General features: G+C 37.5%; 3 protein-coding genes across 16 annotated transcripts in view; all 3 read right to left on the bottom strand.

The window, feature by feature from the left end:
* The window catches only part of col12a1b (collagen, type XII, alpha 1b), a 73,273-nt gene extending 68,508 nt beyond the window's left edge, over positions 1-4,765 (bottom strand). For all 5 annotated transcript variants that reach the window (XM_079639004.1, XM_079639000.1, XM_079639001.1 and 2 more), the window contains exons 1-4: positions 4,629-4,765; positions 3,017-3,119; positions 855-971; positions 72-215 (exon numbers count right to left, since the gene is read on the bottom strand). In XM_079639004.1, coding sequence (XP_079495130.1) covers positions 72-215; positions 855-971; positions 3,017-3,086 — 331 coding nt within the window. In that variant the 5' untranslated portion in view covers positions 3,087-3,119; positions 4,629-4,765. The remainder of the gene's footprint in view (positions 1-71; positions 216-854; positions 972-3,016; positions 3,120-4,628) is intronic.
* A 2,169-nt stretch (positions 4,766-6,934) lies between these two features.
* cox7a2b (cytochrome c oxidase subunit 7A2b) lies at positions 6,935-9,890 on the bottom strand. 2 transcript variants are annotated; one of them, XM_079638998.1, is made up of 4 exons: positions 9,788-9,890; positions 8,415-8,495; positions 8,130-8,214; positions 6,935-7,106 (listed from the first exon to the last, which is right to left on the bottom strand). In XM_079638998.1, exons 1-4 carry the CDS (start codon positions 9,803-9,805, stop codon positions 7,048-7,050), a joined length of 243 nt encoding a protein of 80 aa, XP_079495124.1. In that variant the 5' UTR covers positions 9,806-9,890; the 3' UTR covers positions 6,935-7,047. The 2 variants fall into 2 exon arrangements, with proteins under 2 accessions (XP_079495124.1, XP_079495123.1); XM_079638997.1 differs by having other exon boundaries at positions 8,415-8,504; positions 9,788-9,873.
* Positions 9,891-10,538: 648 nt separating this feature from the next.
* The window catches only part of filip1b (filamin A interacting protein 1b), a 38,197-nt gene continuing 32,608 nt past the window's right edge, over positions 10,539-16,127 (bottom strand). For 4 of the 9 annotated variants that reach the window (XM_079638991.1, XM_079638990.1, XM_079638992.1 and 1 more), the window contains one exon: positions 15,462-16,074. In XM_079638991.1, the coding sequence (XP_079495117.1) occupies positions 15,889-16,074 (186 nt within the window). In that variant the 3' untranslated portion in view covers positions 15,462-15,888. Of the gene's footprint in view, positions 12,867-13,251; positions 13,305-15,461; positions 16,075-16,127 lie in introns of those variants that run through there. The other 5 variants (XM_079638993.1, XM_079638995.1, XM_079638994.1 and 2 more) reach the window with 3 other exon arrangements.

Genomic DNA, 16,127 nt, shown 5'->3' with positions numbered 1-16,127 from the left:
GACTTCCAGGCTTACATGACCATGGGATCCCTATATGACATATTTAAAGAATAAGATGCCCTGCCACTTACTTGTAATCTGACCAGAGATTGGTATACTCTCCTCGGATCCAAAATATGAAGTTATCGTAACAACATAATCCACATCGGGGGTCAAATCTCTGATGGAGGTTTTGGTTGAGGTTGGAGGAAGTGTGAATTCCTTAATAGGCTCTTCTACAGGCAGAAGGGAACATTTGCATTTTCAATGTTTAAATGACGTATCATAATATACATTCTACATGAAGATAATATCCAGCCACCCTTCATTTATAAGTAGATAAATCTAGTCTAGACACACAAGACCTAGATTAGGGAAACATTAATGACTTCCCAAGACAAGCGATGAGTAACGGTCCATGTTTAAATCATTTTTTGAAAGGCACGCCAGAACGCATTTCCCGAGAGTTGCCTGTGGCAGTTTAAAGGTTACTTGTCGTTTACCAGATGCTTTCTTATCGCAAGCAACATAAGGTACACTTACTACGGTTCCCCACGACGAGTAACCTTAGGTTAAGTGCTTCTCTCATGGGCTCATTGGCAGTAGATCAAGAAACAACCCTTGCAGGTCTGAACAACCCTTAATGTTAGCCGACATGAGTTTTCTTTCATACTACACATTTTCTGGTATGGAGTGCCAACTTATTCAGAATCCATTAAATTGGCAATTGATTAAAATGAGTTCTGTCACTTCTTTTTCCGTGTTGAATATCAATTTCCAGTTCCAACACGTCACTGACAATAAACCTAGCAAATGTTTCATGTTGCTTGCCGTTATAATTCCAACACATTTGGTGGTTTCACCGTTTCACCAACCTGTATCCGATGTCACTTGTACTCTGAAGCCCTCAGTCCTTGACAGCGGTTGCTTCCATATCATTTGCACTGTGTTTTCATTTAAAATCCTAAACCTCAAGTCTGATGGAGGCATTACTGTGGAAAGAGGAGGTGAATCAAGTTATTTCCAAGAAACCATTCCAAAAGCTGTATTTATGAGAAGACCATACACAGGTTTATGGACGAAATCCCAACAGTGAAGTAGTTCATTGTTGGGGAAGGACTCAAGGCAACATGAAACAAACGTGGACGGCGGCCATTTTGGGTAAAAATGACATCTGTTTGAGCTGTCTGACCGTAGGGCCATTGACTACTCAAGCATAGACACGTAAAGCGCGTTCCACAAAGACCTCGACAGAACATTACATCGGGCCATAACTCGTGACGTGCATGCAGTCAATGCAGTCAACCCAACACTGCCAGAAGAGCTGTGTGGAACTGCTTCAATAGTTGACGTCACAGATAGACAAGAAGTGTTGATTGTACAATGGACTTGAAAGTTGACAATAATGGGAAACATTTGATGTGCAACTGCATTAATGTGATCACTTTCCATTGCAAACCACTTAAAGGGGTGCACAACGACAACCTTTAAAAAGAAAATACAGGATAGTGACAAACAAGTGAATATATAAACGAAAAGAGGTTACGTGACATTGCAACCAGTCTAGATGAACCAGAAGACTCATGCACTTGTACATGAAAAGTTGTCTGCAACAACTTGTGGGACTAAAAGGACTTCATGTACAAGACGCACATGTAGAGGACGTTGAAATATTTTAAAGGGATATTCTTGTGGTATTTTGTGTTGTATTGTGTTTGAAAAGTCAGTGTCTGTGTGGAACATAGAGTTTGTGTGTGCATGTGGGAATATCACAATAAAATATTTTGTGAAGCTGCGGCTCTGGTCAAATTTTGACCGGGGCTTAAGCTTGACCGGGAACAGGTTCGCCAAAATCAAGATTTACCAACCTGGCTGACCAGATGTCACAATCGGTTCCATTTCGGACTCCAAAAGGGTCCAACAAAACTGCTAACTCACACCGATTCATCACCCATTCTAGATTGTTTCTTTCTTTTTTGGGTCCATCCAACCCAAACCAGTTTTGGTGCAACCAAACTTCGAACATCATTTAACATTTATTTTGCTATGCTGAGCATCTAACCATTTCATATTAAGAAAGTGATAACGTTGGTTAAGGTATTTTTTTGTATTTTATATCAGCGGAACATCTTTAAACTAAGAAAGTTCTATTTTTACATACTTATTTTGCATTGAGAAGTAACACTTCTTGCCCCGCTTTCCTAGGAAAAAAACAATAAAGCTCATATTTTGTCTTTTTGTTCTCTAAGAGTGCGGAAAGTGGGGAAGGGAAACTTGGCCTCCACATGTTTTTTTTTTTTTTTTTTTTTTGCACAATAAAAGCTGTAAAATGTTCCACTATACTTTCCACTGAACTCTTGCAATGTGCGCTTTAACACCCTGTCGTTTATTCGATGATTTGATATGGTTAAGTCACAGTTTTAATACCTCTCTAAGACTGTTCAAACCTACAAAGAGCTCGGTTACTGAAAGATATACTGGTAAATACTCAAATGAAAGAAAAAGTGTTTTACTAGAGAAATAAAAGTTGAACGTGAATCTGTCTGGCTGAGAGATCGCGTATCCAGCAAATGATCATGGGTCTTAAGTTGCATATGGAAAATATTTAAAACCAAGTCATATTCAATACTAAACATCTGCTGGACTGGCCTTGCATGTTCTATCCTATCATTTGCAATTGACATATATTACAGTTGATACTCTTGAAGAAGTTGCTGAAAAACACAGTTAGATCAAATGAAATATCCTGTCCTGTCATGCATTTCTATTTCAACTATAGCATTAAAACCACAAATTGTTTCAACGAATCTTAAGGAGAGTAAATATCCTCAAAGAGTCTAAAAATAGATTTTTTTTTCTATTTTTCTTCTGGAGATTAAATGTAAATTTAAACACACTTAAACAGAGACAAACGTTCTTGTACAGTTATTATTTATATATATGTTTAGAAACAATAGACTATGATGATCTAAACTGTTGGAATCAAGTATTTTTAATTTAGCGGGGTGAATGGGGATATATTTGTTGGCTTTTTTACCTTGAGCTCTCACTGATGTCAGTACTGTGAGTGTTAAGAGAGCGGCCGCTGCCAAACGCCTGACCGACATCTTCACCCCAGTATCAGCAGAACATCAATCAATCTGAAAAATCAACCATATTACACACACATACGCTCATAAATCAATACAGAAATAAAAAATAAGAGACTCCAGCACAACTCACTGCAAGAGTATCTCATTCAAATCTGATTTTAATTATTTCTTCATTCAAAATTCCAGCTGTTTCTCTGGTCAGCAGAGGGAAAAAATTTCTTTCCGTGGTTAATACTCCAAAACTTTTTGGGGAAAAAATTATAAAACAGTCACTTATTAAAATAACTCACTGCAGGCCTTAGAAAAACAGTCTCAGTCTACAGCAGTTTAACCGTAAAACGATTATAAACTGCATATGTTGTATGTCATTGCAAACCCCACTGATTCATCCGTTTAACGTCGGAAACTGTGAGTTCATAGACTATATGCAATTGTCTGGACATTTGCCTGATTTTTGGATCCTGCACATCAGGGGTGGAAAAACTTTTCTGCAGGGTTCCTGCGCCCCCTGTTGTGCCTGGACAAATTCAGATTTCACATCCATATATTTATCCGGCTCTCTCTCTCTCTAAACGTTGGCAATGTGCTTGATGTCTGTGTTATATTGCATGTTCTATAAATAATTACAAACGCAAGAACAAGCAGCTCACAAAATATGTTCACATTGAGTTCTAGTTGTTCATTAATATCGCTCAGCAGCAATTAGTATTTGTCCTGACATTTCAAGCTGTGTCCTGGCATGATTAGTCAATCTAAAACTATTTCAGACAACATTTTTCCAGTCCTTAATACATTACACAAGACCTCATATTAATTACGACTATTACGACTATCACATGGCAAGACTTTCTGAAATCCAACTAGGGCATTTCAATTAATGGAAAAAAAACTTGAAAAAATACACTTGGTCACATGCAGCATTTAATTAAAAAATTACGGCTTTTTTAATAGGATAGGTGAATAGACATGCAAAGAAGTGTGAGTCAAAACTTAGCATGCAGGCACACGTTGTCTAGAGTTTGGTGTTGTAATAGTGTAAGTATTTAAGTAAAGTTGAATGAAAAAGCAAACATAAGGCTAAACCATAAGGCTCTTATACAGCAAAAACATGCTTTCTGAACTTGTATTATGCCAAACAGGTTTAAACCTCACTCTAGATATTGTAATTATATTTATCTAAGCTCTTCTACTGTATTCTTTAAGCACATTACATGTGAATTGGGTAAATAAACGTAAAAATGCCCCAATAAATGAAGTCCTAGAGGTCTTACGAGTCTTACAAGTTATCTAGATTTCTCAACTAAAGAAAATAAATAAGTATCATCCCAATCAACTTTAAAAGAGCACAATAGCAGGGTGGTGGAAAAAATGAAATCACCATACAAACGTCTATGGAAAAAGTGATCAGAGCAGCTGGAAATGGGTCAGTGTGCACACATTCATCATTTCACATTACATTTATCTAAACCGTCTCAAATTTAAGATCAATAACGCCTTCCTCCATATATGTTTAAATAGGTTTATCAATAAAAGAAGGAACTCCACATGAGCACTTACCAAACTCCCCAAAAGTTTCCAAAAATCTCTCAATACATCACAAAAAAACTGTTGAATGAAAGTGGAAATTTCGTCCGGATGCAAAGGGATTTAAAGGTGTTTTTCAGAAAGGCAAGAGATTCTCCGTGATGCTGTGGTGATGGAGGTGAAAATGAAGAGGAGGATCTGATCACCCACAGCTCGTGAAGGCTGTTTTCAAATGCACAGGATCTCAGACTAGAATGTGCTTCTAAACAGGGGGCTGATCCCGAACCCGGAGCTCTGACGTCACCGTGTGATGGATGGATGTGTTGGGATGCGCTCTTGGAAAGTCGCGCATATTTTCGGCATTCCTGGAGCATGTCACTTATCTCTGTTTTTGGTTTCAGCAGGAATTATTATGGAATAGGCTACATTACTCAAGACGAGACTAAATATGAATCGCACATTTTTTTAATAGCCTATATAGGCAACATTTATTTTGATATATTCAGGATTATATAGCCTTTGTTTTTAACTCAATTGCAAAGTTAAGGAACTATAAATAACTATTAAAGTTATTAGAAGGGCGAACATTTTCAAATAAATATACCTCGGTCATTTTCGGAGTAACGTTAACGTTAGTTAGCCTACAATCTGAAGAGATATCGCGCCACACACAAAAAAGAAAAACATATTTATGGTGCTCCCAGCACAGTTGAACCAGCCGACAACTATAGTAAAACATCACGAAGGGTTTTTACATACAATTTCGTGCAATAAGTACGCTAAACATACAATATCGTAATCATAAATTACAATATCGATACTGTTTCTGACGTATCGTTCAACGGTCCTAACGGCGGGCGCTTGCGTGGTTGCTATGGTAACATCATCTTCGTGCCAACACAACTTGCTAGTTTTGCAAGATTTTGACTCCTCTTGCAATCAAACTTTTGTAGTGTTACTTACTTATTAAGTATGATTCTTTTTCTCTTTGTGATATTAAACCCCTGCTGGAAAATCAAGCTTATAAGCTAGTAGCTGTGTTTTGGAACATCATTTCTTAGCCTAGCTGTGTTCTGGACCATCTAATAACCAGCCAGCTCAGGTAAAATCCATCTATTGCGTCTAAAACACAGATATCAAGATTTAAGCAAAGCAATTGTGCCCAGAAATATCAGAAAAACTGTTTTAAAAAAAACGGTTAAACAAAATAAAATGGTAAACTGTACTTTAATTTGAGCCTATAGCTCAGTTTTACAACCATTTCCATTTATTTGAATATGTAGCCCCCTAGTGGTCAAATCGGGTAACACACAGAGGGGATGGAGATGTCCAACACATCTTATGAATCAAAACTACACTCCTGATCTCATTATCAAGCCATAAATGAACAGTTCTGTTACCCATCTGAATAATAAACATTTAGATATTTAAAACACATGGGTGCCAACTGGGAGTCAGGGTAGTTTGATTTGTGATCATTGAGTGTATTAGTTGTTTCAGCTGAGTTCAGGACTGGTTTTAATTTGATCATTAGATCATTACTCTCATTGTTCGAGAGAAATGCATAATAGTTCTATTGATCAAGGGAAAGCTTGCCTTGAACTTCTACTGCTCCTTATAGATGGCTTGCAGAATTAATGATCTGTACTTTATAGTTTTATAATTAGCATGCAATTATTTTTGCTACGTCTGTTTCAATCTCTCCAATGAACTGAGAGATTTTGTATGGGACACAAAGAGCACATTGTGCGTAATACATGTGATAAAGTTCCATATGAGCTCAACTGTATAGACTCAAATTATCAGTTGTTCCTGTAAATTTGAACTTCCAGAAGGGAAAACATTTCTTTGACGTACAGGCATTTGGAAACTATTTTATATGCCTTGAAAACACATTGTTTTGAAGAACAAAAAGGAAATGGCGACACATTACTGTTTGTCTCCTGGGAAACGATGAAGACGTCCAAGACACAGAACGTATCGAGAACGTGCTTCTAAACGCTGCATTGAGTCACGAACACCCTGCATCCGTTAATGCTGACTTATGTACACTTTAAGAAGGAAAAACAGCTTATTTGTTTGTTTTCTTCATCACGTTCTTTAAGAGAAGAATATTATCACATACATCTCAAAAGGAGGAGGCATGAAATCAGAAGACAAACCTCATCAATAACTAGAATTTAAAGATGAATCGCATGAAAACCAGCTTAGAAACATCCAAAGTCTGTAACTACACCCCAAAATCAAAAGAAAATAATGAAATTTTGCATGAAGAAAATGTGCAATGCAAAATATGTGCAATGTAAGGTCATTGAGTAAAGTAAAACAATCAAGATTGGTCCAGTTATGACAGTTTGTTTTATTTAAATCACTTTTGTCCCTTTTACCTTCCAAATGAAAGAATAAGTGTGAAATGCTCATAACGTCACAGTAATGAGGGCATGAGCTGACATCAGTTCTTCTTCTGAGGTACAGCTGCCTTTACTAGTTGATATATGACGCATGCAGTTCCTGAAGAGAGACGCATGAATGATAAGTGATTAGAGTTTACTATGATTATTAACTCAAATACATATCCATGCTTGCTAAGACGTGTCTAGCAGCACAGCAAATTATGTGGTTTGAACAAATTTAAATTTGCCACATCTATATACAGACATTGGGCGCTTGTAAGCAATCACCCAGAACACACACATAGGCCTGGTTTCACAGACAGGGCTTAGGCCATGTCCACACTAATACGTTTTCGTTTGAAAACTTATATTTTTCTCTCCGTTTTGGCCTTCTGTTCGCACTGAGACAGCGTTTTAAGTCAATGAAAACTTAGCTTTTGGAATACGCTCTCCAAAGCGGATAAATTTGAAAACGCCGTTTCCGCGTTGTAGTGTGGACTGTGAAGCCGGATGTATTTGAAACCGATGACGTAAGTTTAGTCATGTGATCCATGTTTTCATGTATACCGGTATTGTGCCTGTTAAGTGCTATTCACTTTTACACTGTTGTTAAATATATGTTACTTTGCACACTCTTCATATCACAGTCCTGCAAAGATGACAGAATTTACTCACATCTGCTGTCCATGCGGCCTTAGTTTCAATTAGGTAATTTAAGTAGCTTTTATAAACGTGTCTTAGGCTCTGTTTACACCTGGTATTAAGAGACATTTTGGTCAATCCGATCACAAGTGGACGACGCTAAATACAGGTGTAAACGGGTCTAAAGCGCTTTGAGCTTGTCCACTTCTGACCACTTCCGGATGTAGTCAGATTGCTTTTGTAGTGTAAACACTCACGTGGTCGAACATGCATTGCGTGAGCTTATTTCGTCCATTAGATCGAAAGATCTGAAAAAACCTTCTTCTTAATATCTTAGTGTAAAAGTGTTAAATCTTAATATCAAGTGTAAACAGGGCCTGAGAGATGTCATAGCACGTTGCTTTCAGTTAAGACAGCTCAAACAGCATTAGTCTGGGCCTAGACTCAAGCCTTGACTGTGAAACAGGGCAATCGTGTGTTAATACGCTCAATAACATACCCATCACTGTGAGACCCATAGTTGCCCGGTAAAGAACAGCGTCACTGACTCCTCCCTTCAGATGAACTGGCATCCCATTAACCTCCTAAACCAGAAACATAAATCAACATTTTTATAAGCACACACAAGTGAACAACCAAAGCAAAACGTTCTGAGCTCTATTAAGTGAACACAGCCTTTAAGTAAATAAGTAGTGTAATGCATACATCTCATTTGGTCTAATTCAATTATACATGATATACAGTACAGTATATCGCTGCCAGGTGTTAGAATAAGTGACCATACCTGAAACAGCCTCTGCTTCTCTGGCACCTTATTCAGCAGCTGCCTGTGGACGCTTCCGGAGATCTGCCGTCTGGAAACCTGCTGAAGAGTCTCATGGAGATTTAAAAATGTTTTTTGAGTAACTTAAAGATGACAATTGTGATGCACATACAAAATGTCATCAGAAAATAAAGTGTTTTAGCAATTAGGTGAACAATTAACTTCAGCAACTTAATGCATATATGTGTGTGTGTGTGTAATATTGACAAGACGGTTCATAGACTCACTGCATGTGTACCATAAATAATGCATGTCATACTGACAACTGAAGAAAACAATGATGAAACAGAAATGTCCTGATTCACGATTATTATTATTTTCTTCTCTGTTAGCCTACTAACACTTACATTTTTGGAGCTCCTAGGTCATCCGCCCGTATCTGTGTGACTCAAAAACTTTCTTCCTTATTCTGAAACTTCGCCTCATTTATTTTACCAATACAATCAGGTTAAATCTCTTCGGGAGAACTTAAGTTGGTATCTTTAGAACTCCTTTTATAAAATGTAATTTAAACTTTTCGTTGAAGATATGTTTCTTTTACTTAAAATTTATTCTTGTATTTATTTCATTTATATATATATATTTCTTTACTTTTTAATCACAAAAACAAATTTCTCAAGACTTTGCCTAGATTTGATGTCTTTCACACTGAGATTTCCATTTTTATTATAAAATATCTTAAACTCATTGATAACAATAAGAACAAGTTTCTTAAGAATTATGATCACAGTTTTCTTACTAGTTGGGGAGCTTTGTTATTTGACTATTTTCTTCTTCTTCTTTTCCCTTTTCTTGTCATTTCATGTTATTTTAATGCAGTGCTTTTCTTGCAACAAACAAACAATAAATAATTTTCTTCCCTTTGGCCAGTGACTTTTAACCATCTTGCGTTTTGGTGATTTTTAGTGGATGTTTGAAGTTCACACAGGTGAATAACTTTCACAGTTTTTATGACCACAAATACTCCAAAGTCCAAATACTATGTGACCGCTGTTTATGTTTACTTATATATGAGCAGAAAGAGGACATATACAGCCATATAAATATATGTGCACTCAAATAGCAGCTCTTTAATAAACACAGACACCATTTAAACAATTACAACAGCTGTTATTTGAATTATAAAACTTTAACATCATCTCCACCATCATAGTTTCATTGATTGTAGACGTGCAAAACGTCAAACTGCTCATGACTCCCGCGTTTCACTTCTCAAACTCCTAACTTACATAAACAACCGTAACCTTTGACGTGATACAAAAGCTAACGCATGATGAATGATTTGTAAACTACCATATATTATTAAACTTAAACAGAATATTTGTAATAATTACCAGAATATGTCGAAACATTTTCAGCGTCAGTGACTGACTGTCACTAAACTCACGGTCACGGGACAGAGAGAAACTGATGTGAGAGAGAGATGGAGAGAGAGAGAGAGAGAGAGAGAGAGAGAGAGAGAGAGAGAGAGAGAGAGAGAGAGAGAGAGAGAGAGAGAGAGAGAGAGAGAGAGAGAGAGAGAGAGAGAGAGAGAGAGTCTCCATCTGCTGTTCAGGAGAGACACTGCTACGATTATTTTATCCGCAAACAGAAAACAAGTCACACTCCCAAATGTTTCCTCACTGACACACAATGGAAAAATAAAAATCATTAAGGGGAAGGGTAATTAGCAGCTAGTTATTAGCAGCGCGTCATAGCCGGAGGGACAGTGAACACAACATGTCAATTTTGCATATCAGACAGATTTCATTTCTTGTTTGTGGTGCAGATTTATCAAGTGGCTCATAAAGTAATGTGCTTCATACATGTTTTTATTTGGTGAATTTCTCATTTTTATATGCAGGAGCTGACAGACAGTTCAGTGCGCTCATTTACAGAGGTCATGCTGTAAATGAAATGTTATTGATTATGAGGATTTTGTGGGTAGCAGTTCTGTGCGGTGAGTATCCTTAACTAAACCTTTTCCCCACATGACCATCTCTCAGGACATGCTCATTCATCTTTAACACATCAACGCCAGCATTCATAGCAGAAGATTATTGATAAATGATCAATAAACTGCTCCCAGGAGTGACACTTTTAACCTTTAAACAACCAATATATTATTTAATAATAGACCAGTGTTTAAAGTCAACATGGACTCCCGTACACAGTCCAATTTACTTCCATAACTCATCATTTCCAAGTAAAACTAAATTTCTTACGAGAAAAAAGTTCAATAGAAAGATTAGCTATGAAAACACTTTTTCCTTTAGAATAACGTGCACTCATGAATTGTTCGAGATAAGACCAGGAATGTGCATTAAGAAAGTAAATGGGGTCCATTTTGATTTCTTGTTGACTTTTTCAATGCTTTTCCTCATCTTACTGAAGCATTTAAAGGGATAGTTCACCCAAAAATTCTGTCAAATATTACTCACCCTCATGTCGTTCCAAACCCGTAAGACTTTCGTTCATCTTCAGAACACAAATGAAGATATTTTTGATCAAATCTGAAAGCTTTCTGTCCCTCCATTGACAACTACTGTACCACTTTGGCGCTTCAAAAAGTTCATGAAGAGATCATAAAACAAATCCTGTCCAAATTTAGTCCAAACATCAAGCTCAACCGAATCTGCTTGACACGCAAGAACAAAACTAATTGGTTCTTGCAGAAGCTCAAACGTGATGCGTAACACGAGACTGAACCTCATTGGTTCTTGCTGAAGCTCAAACGTGATGCGTAACACGAGAATGAACCTCATTGGTTCTTGCTGAAGCTCAAACGTGATGCGTAACACGAGAATGAACCTCATTGGTTCTTGCTGAAGCTCAAACGTGCTGCGTAACACGAGACTGAACCTCATTGGTTCTTGCAGAAGCTCAAACGTGATGCGTAACACGACAATGAACCTCATTGGTTCTTGCAGAAGCTCAAACGTGCTGCATAACACGAGAATGAGCCTCATTGGTTCTTGCTGAAGCTCAATCGTGATGCGTAACACGAGACTGAACCTCATTGGTTCTTGCTGAAGCTCAAACGTGATGCGTAACACGAGAATAAACCTCATTGGTTCTTACAGAAGCTCAAACGTGATGCGTAACACGAGAATGAACCTCATTGGTTCTTGCAGAAGCTCAAACGTGATGCGTAACACGAGACTGAACCTCATTGGTTCTTGCAGAAGCTCAAACGTGCTGCATAACACGAGAATGAGCCTCATTGGTTCTTGCTGAAGCTCAATCGTGATGCGTAACACGAGACTGAACCTCATTGGTTCTTGCTGAAGCTCAAACGTGATGCGTAACACGAGAATGAACCTCATTGGTTCTTACAGAAGCTCAAACGTGATGCGTAACACGAGAATGAACCTCATTGGTTCTTGCTGAAGCTCAAACGTGCTGCGTAACACGAGAATGAACCTCATTGGTTCTTGCTGAAGCTCAAACGTGCTGCATAACACGAGAATGAACCTCATTGGTTCTTGCTGAAGCTCAAACGTGATGCGTAACACGAGAATGAACCTCATTGGTTCTTGCTGAAGCTCAAACGTGCTGCATAACACGAGAATGAACCTCATTGGTTCTTGCTGAAGCTCAAACGTGATGCGTAACACGAGAATGAACCTCATTGGTTCTTGCAGAAGCTCAAACGTGCTGCATAACACGAGAATGAACCTCATTGGTTCTTGCTGAAGCTCAAACGTGATGCGTAACACGAGAATGAACCTCATTGGTTCTTGCAGAAGCTCAAACGTGATGCGTAACACGAGAATGAACCTCATTGGTTCTTGCAGAAGCTCAAACGTGCTGCGTAACAACTTAGAGACTGAACCTCATTGATAGAATTTTCATTTTTGGGTAAACTATCCCATTTACACCAAGGACAATAACTATAGCAATACGGTTTTAAGAATTATCCTAAATGTAAAAGAAAACAGAGTTCACACCACAACTATAACGATAACGGCACAGAAGAACAATATCGTTGGAATCATTTTCAGAACTATTTTTTTTTCTAGCTGATGAACCATTGACAGACAATCAGAATCCATCTGACTTTGAGCATTTGCAGTGCATCCTTTAATAAATAGTTATATAGTTATAGTTCTTGGTGTGAATGGGCCTTTATTCTCAAAACACATGTACAAAAAATATATGGGTTTCTCTTCTTCTCACATGCTGCAACTTTTCATGTTCTGTAGGCCTATCATTTTGTTCTCAAAAGCATGACCTTTTTCTTTACTGGCCTCCAGGTTTCAGCAGTCTGTCGTCTTAGCCTGTGAATGCATGTGTATGTACAAGCAGATCCCCTCTATGTATTGGTGTGTTTGGATGCAGGGCAGGTGTAGAGACCCCTCTGTCAGGCATATGATCTAAAGCATCTGAAACCGCCTCAGCGCAGCTCTCGATTCACAAGGAGCACAAGATTCTCTGTGGATGAAAACAGGGAAAGTGAGCTTACACTGAGACAGAACTGCAATCATCTGAAGCCCACGACTTACTGCACGGAAAGAATCAGCGTCACATTCATGCTGCGCTTTTTTAAACAGCCAAGTTCATGGATGGTGAAAATATCAGAGCGATTTTACGATCGTTTTCTGGGAATCTATCTCATGAGTGATGCCACCAGAGAGCTGCCAAAGCCTGTTATTACGCACGGATGGATTAGAAAACGAACACGGTCAGTTTGTCAGCAATAGGCTGCGGTGAAAAAAGGAATTAATTGATTTAAAAAGCCCTCGATAGCGACACACAAAACAGCAAACAAGGAAAAGTTAATCTAAAAATAAAACGTGTCATCGTTTAGGCTACTCACCCTCATGTTGTTCCAAACCCGTTTGACTTTCATTCTTCTGTGGCTAATATCGTCTAAATGAATCGAAAGCACATTTGAATGAGATTTGAGAGGTTTTTTGGAGCTCGCCAGCACCAGGCCTCACATGAAAAACATCATTCTGGACCTTCTGCAAAACATCATGTAGGAAAGAAAGTCATACAACGTGAGGGTGAGTAAGTGATGACATCATTTCATTTTTGGGCAAACGGTTTCTTTAATGCTGAACAGATAAATTAAAGGGATAGTTCACTTTGAAATTAAATTTTGGTATGTTTTAGCTCACCTGAAGTGCATCCAAGATGCAGGTGTCTTTGTCTCCGCAGTAGTTTCAATTTGTATATTTTTAGGTCAAACCGTTCTTGTCTGTCAGTCATATAATGCAGGTATATAGGCACTGTCTCCAAAAGCATGCAGAGAAAAGTCCAAATAAAAAAATTCCCCATCGTAAGTGCACATTGATGGCCTAAGCTCGCGTGAACTCATCCGGGAGTGTTGAGTTTTCACTTATTCCCAATTTGTAAGCCTTCTATCTTGACACACTACTCGCTTCATTGTTCAGGTCAATCAAAGGCATACGTTGAGCCGTACAGCCAATCACACGGGTTTCTGCTGAGTTTAAAAATGCAACGTCCAATCGAAGGCGGTTAGATTAGTTTCCGGGGAAGAAATCTGGTGTAAACAGATCACTTGGACATGGTTGTGTAAAAGAGATAAAAACTATATAAATACTGTTCGTTTTATCACACAAACCGCTTGTTTCGTGTCTTAGGCCATCAATTTTTTTAATTTGGACTTTTCTCTGCATGCTATTAGAGACAGTACCTATATACCTGCATTATATGACTGACAGACAAGAACGGTTTGACCTAAAAATATCAAAATTGAAACTACTGCGAAGACAAAGACACCTACATCTTGGATACACTTCAGGTAAGCTAAAACATACCAAAATTTAATTTCAAAGTGAACTATCCCTTTAAGAGTCTTAATTTTTTTTATTTTGTCTTTATCTGTGTAGTCGAGATTGTATCCGGCAGCAGGACACGATCAGGATGTTAAACGGGACTCCAGATCTCCAGCTGTTGTTTCTTATTTCTCATAACAATGTCCTCTGGCTCCCAGATGGCCTGGATTAAACACTAAACTCTGATCGCACTGCAACATCTCCAGAAGAAATCATTTAGAGATATCTAAAGAAATTATTAAAGTGAATGGCACTAGACTTGCCCTTTTCAAAGCAAGTAACAAATGTGTCCAAATCTTCATCATAGGAATGTTCTGGGTTCAATCATGTAAATTAATGTTGTTTCATAAAAAAGAAAGAAAATAATTTAGACTCCTCCCTCAGTTTGTATAAATAAGCACAAATGATGTGTACAGTAATGGACTTCTATGGGCGAAACATTCAGGAAAATTTGTGAATGCTTGTACTTTTATATATATTTATATTAAAGTGTTAGTTCACCCAAAAATGAAAATTCTGTCATTATTTATTTACTCTCCCTCATGTTGTATCAAACCTGTAAGACTTTCGTTTGAATCTTTTTGAGATTCTGAGAAAACTTTGAGAAAACTTTCTCCATTGACAGTTAAAGGTAGTAAAGACATGATTTAAGTAATCCATATGTTATTTAACCCAAAAAAAAACATAATTGACCACTTTTTTCAGAGAATATTAATCTCCAGCGCACGTTCACTCAACTCAGATCTTCATTTGTGTTCCTGTAGATGAACGAAATGAATAAGTAATTAATGACAGAATTTAAATTTTTAGGTGAACTAAACCTTTAGTTGTTCCTTACAAAAAATGTGTGTTTGTTATTAATAATTAAATTGATTCAGAATGTGTCACTAAATTGCAAGGAAGCAAAAGACATTGATATAATTTTAGGAATAATATAAAATTCCTTCACTGTCAGAACATTTGTTCTCCAAAACAAGTCAATCATGAGTATCTGTTTATCCACTGAACATGCTTTACTAACATCAATGTTGTTTAAAATGTTATTCACACATTATGGAGGTTTCCTGACCTTGGTCCAGTACCCCCGACAATAAATATACAGCATGATAGAAATGAATAATGTCCCCCCATCTTCTCCCTAGCATTTCCTATTAAATAAATATCAATATATAAATCATCAATAAAAATGACTTATAAATAACTATAAAATAAAAAAGAATGTATGTGTTCTGAAAAGAAAGTTTATTTAGTGGAATCACAAAATTAATTCAGTGACATTTAATACATTTCATTCCCCCTGGAAACCTCCACAAGCTGTTTTACAAAATAAAACATTAGTGAAATGCTAAATGGAAAAATAAATATTAAAAGAGAAAAAAAAAGTTAGTCAAAATGTGCTTTAGCCCAAAAACAACAACACGCGTGCAAAGATCAGTCACTTTTCCATTTCCAACCATAGATGTCTGTACATAAAGGCTGATTTGACATAGAATATTTACAATATTACAATAATGTTTCTTAATCCAGAAATGGAGGCCCCAGTGCCAGTGCTAATGATTGCTTTGTTTTACATCGCAACATTTGGGTTCAGATTTCAGTCAGTTCTGCAGTGCTTCGATTAATTTCCAGTGCCACATTAACACAAGCCAATCTCAGCTCTTTCCTCCCCCTCCAGCTGCAGAGCTGCACACTGACGATTTCCTCAGTTCAATTTTCATAGACTGGCTTTCAGAGCGTGACGTCGTGGACAGGCCTAAGACCGCTTTCCCTGTTTTCATACCTTTTGACATGGGGATTCGTGTTGCTGTGGAGCGAGATGACTGCACATCCGTTCCATGCTGAAAAAAGCAAAAAGAAATATGAGATCACATTTTTTTCTTTTCTTTTTCTT

Source organism: Phoxinus phoxinus (assembly GCF_949152265.1).
Source record: "Phoxinus phoxinus genome assembly, chromosome: 16".
NCBI classification, from domain to species: Eukaryota; Metazoa; Chordata; class Actinopteri; order Cypriniformes; family Leuciscidae; genus Phoxinus; species Phoxinus phoxinus.
Note: the sequence above shows the minus strand (reverse complement) of the source record. Positions and strands in the feature narration are given on the sequence as shown.

Coding starts and splice junctions, on each gene's coding strand:
- cox7a2b (XM_079638997.1), bottom strand. Junction 8,215..8,414: donor AGAAGCAGAGGCTGTTTCAG/GTATGGTCACTT, acceptor TTTCTGGTTTAG/GAGGTTAATGGGATGCCAGT. Junction 7,107..8,129: donor TATGGGTCTCACAGTGATGG/GTATGTTATTGA, acceptor GTCTCTCTTCAG/GAACTGCATGCGTCATATAT.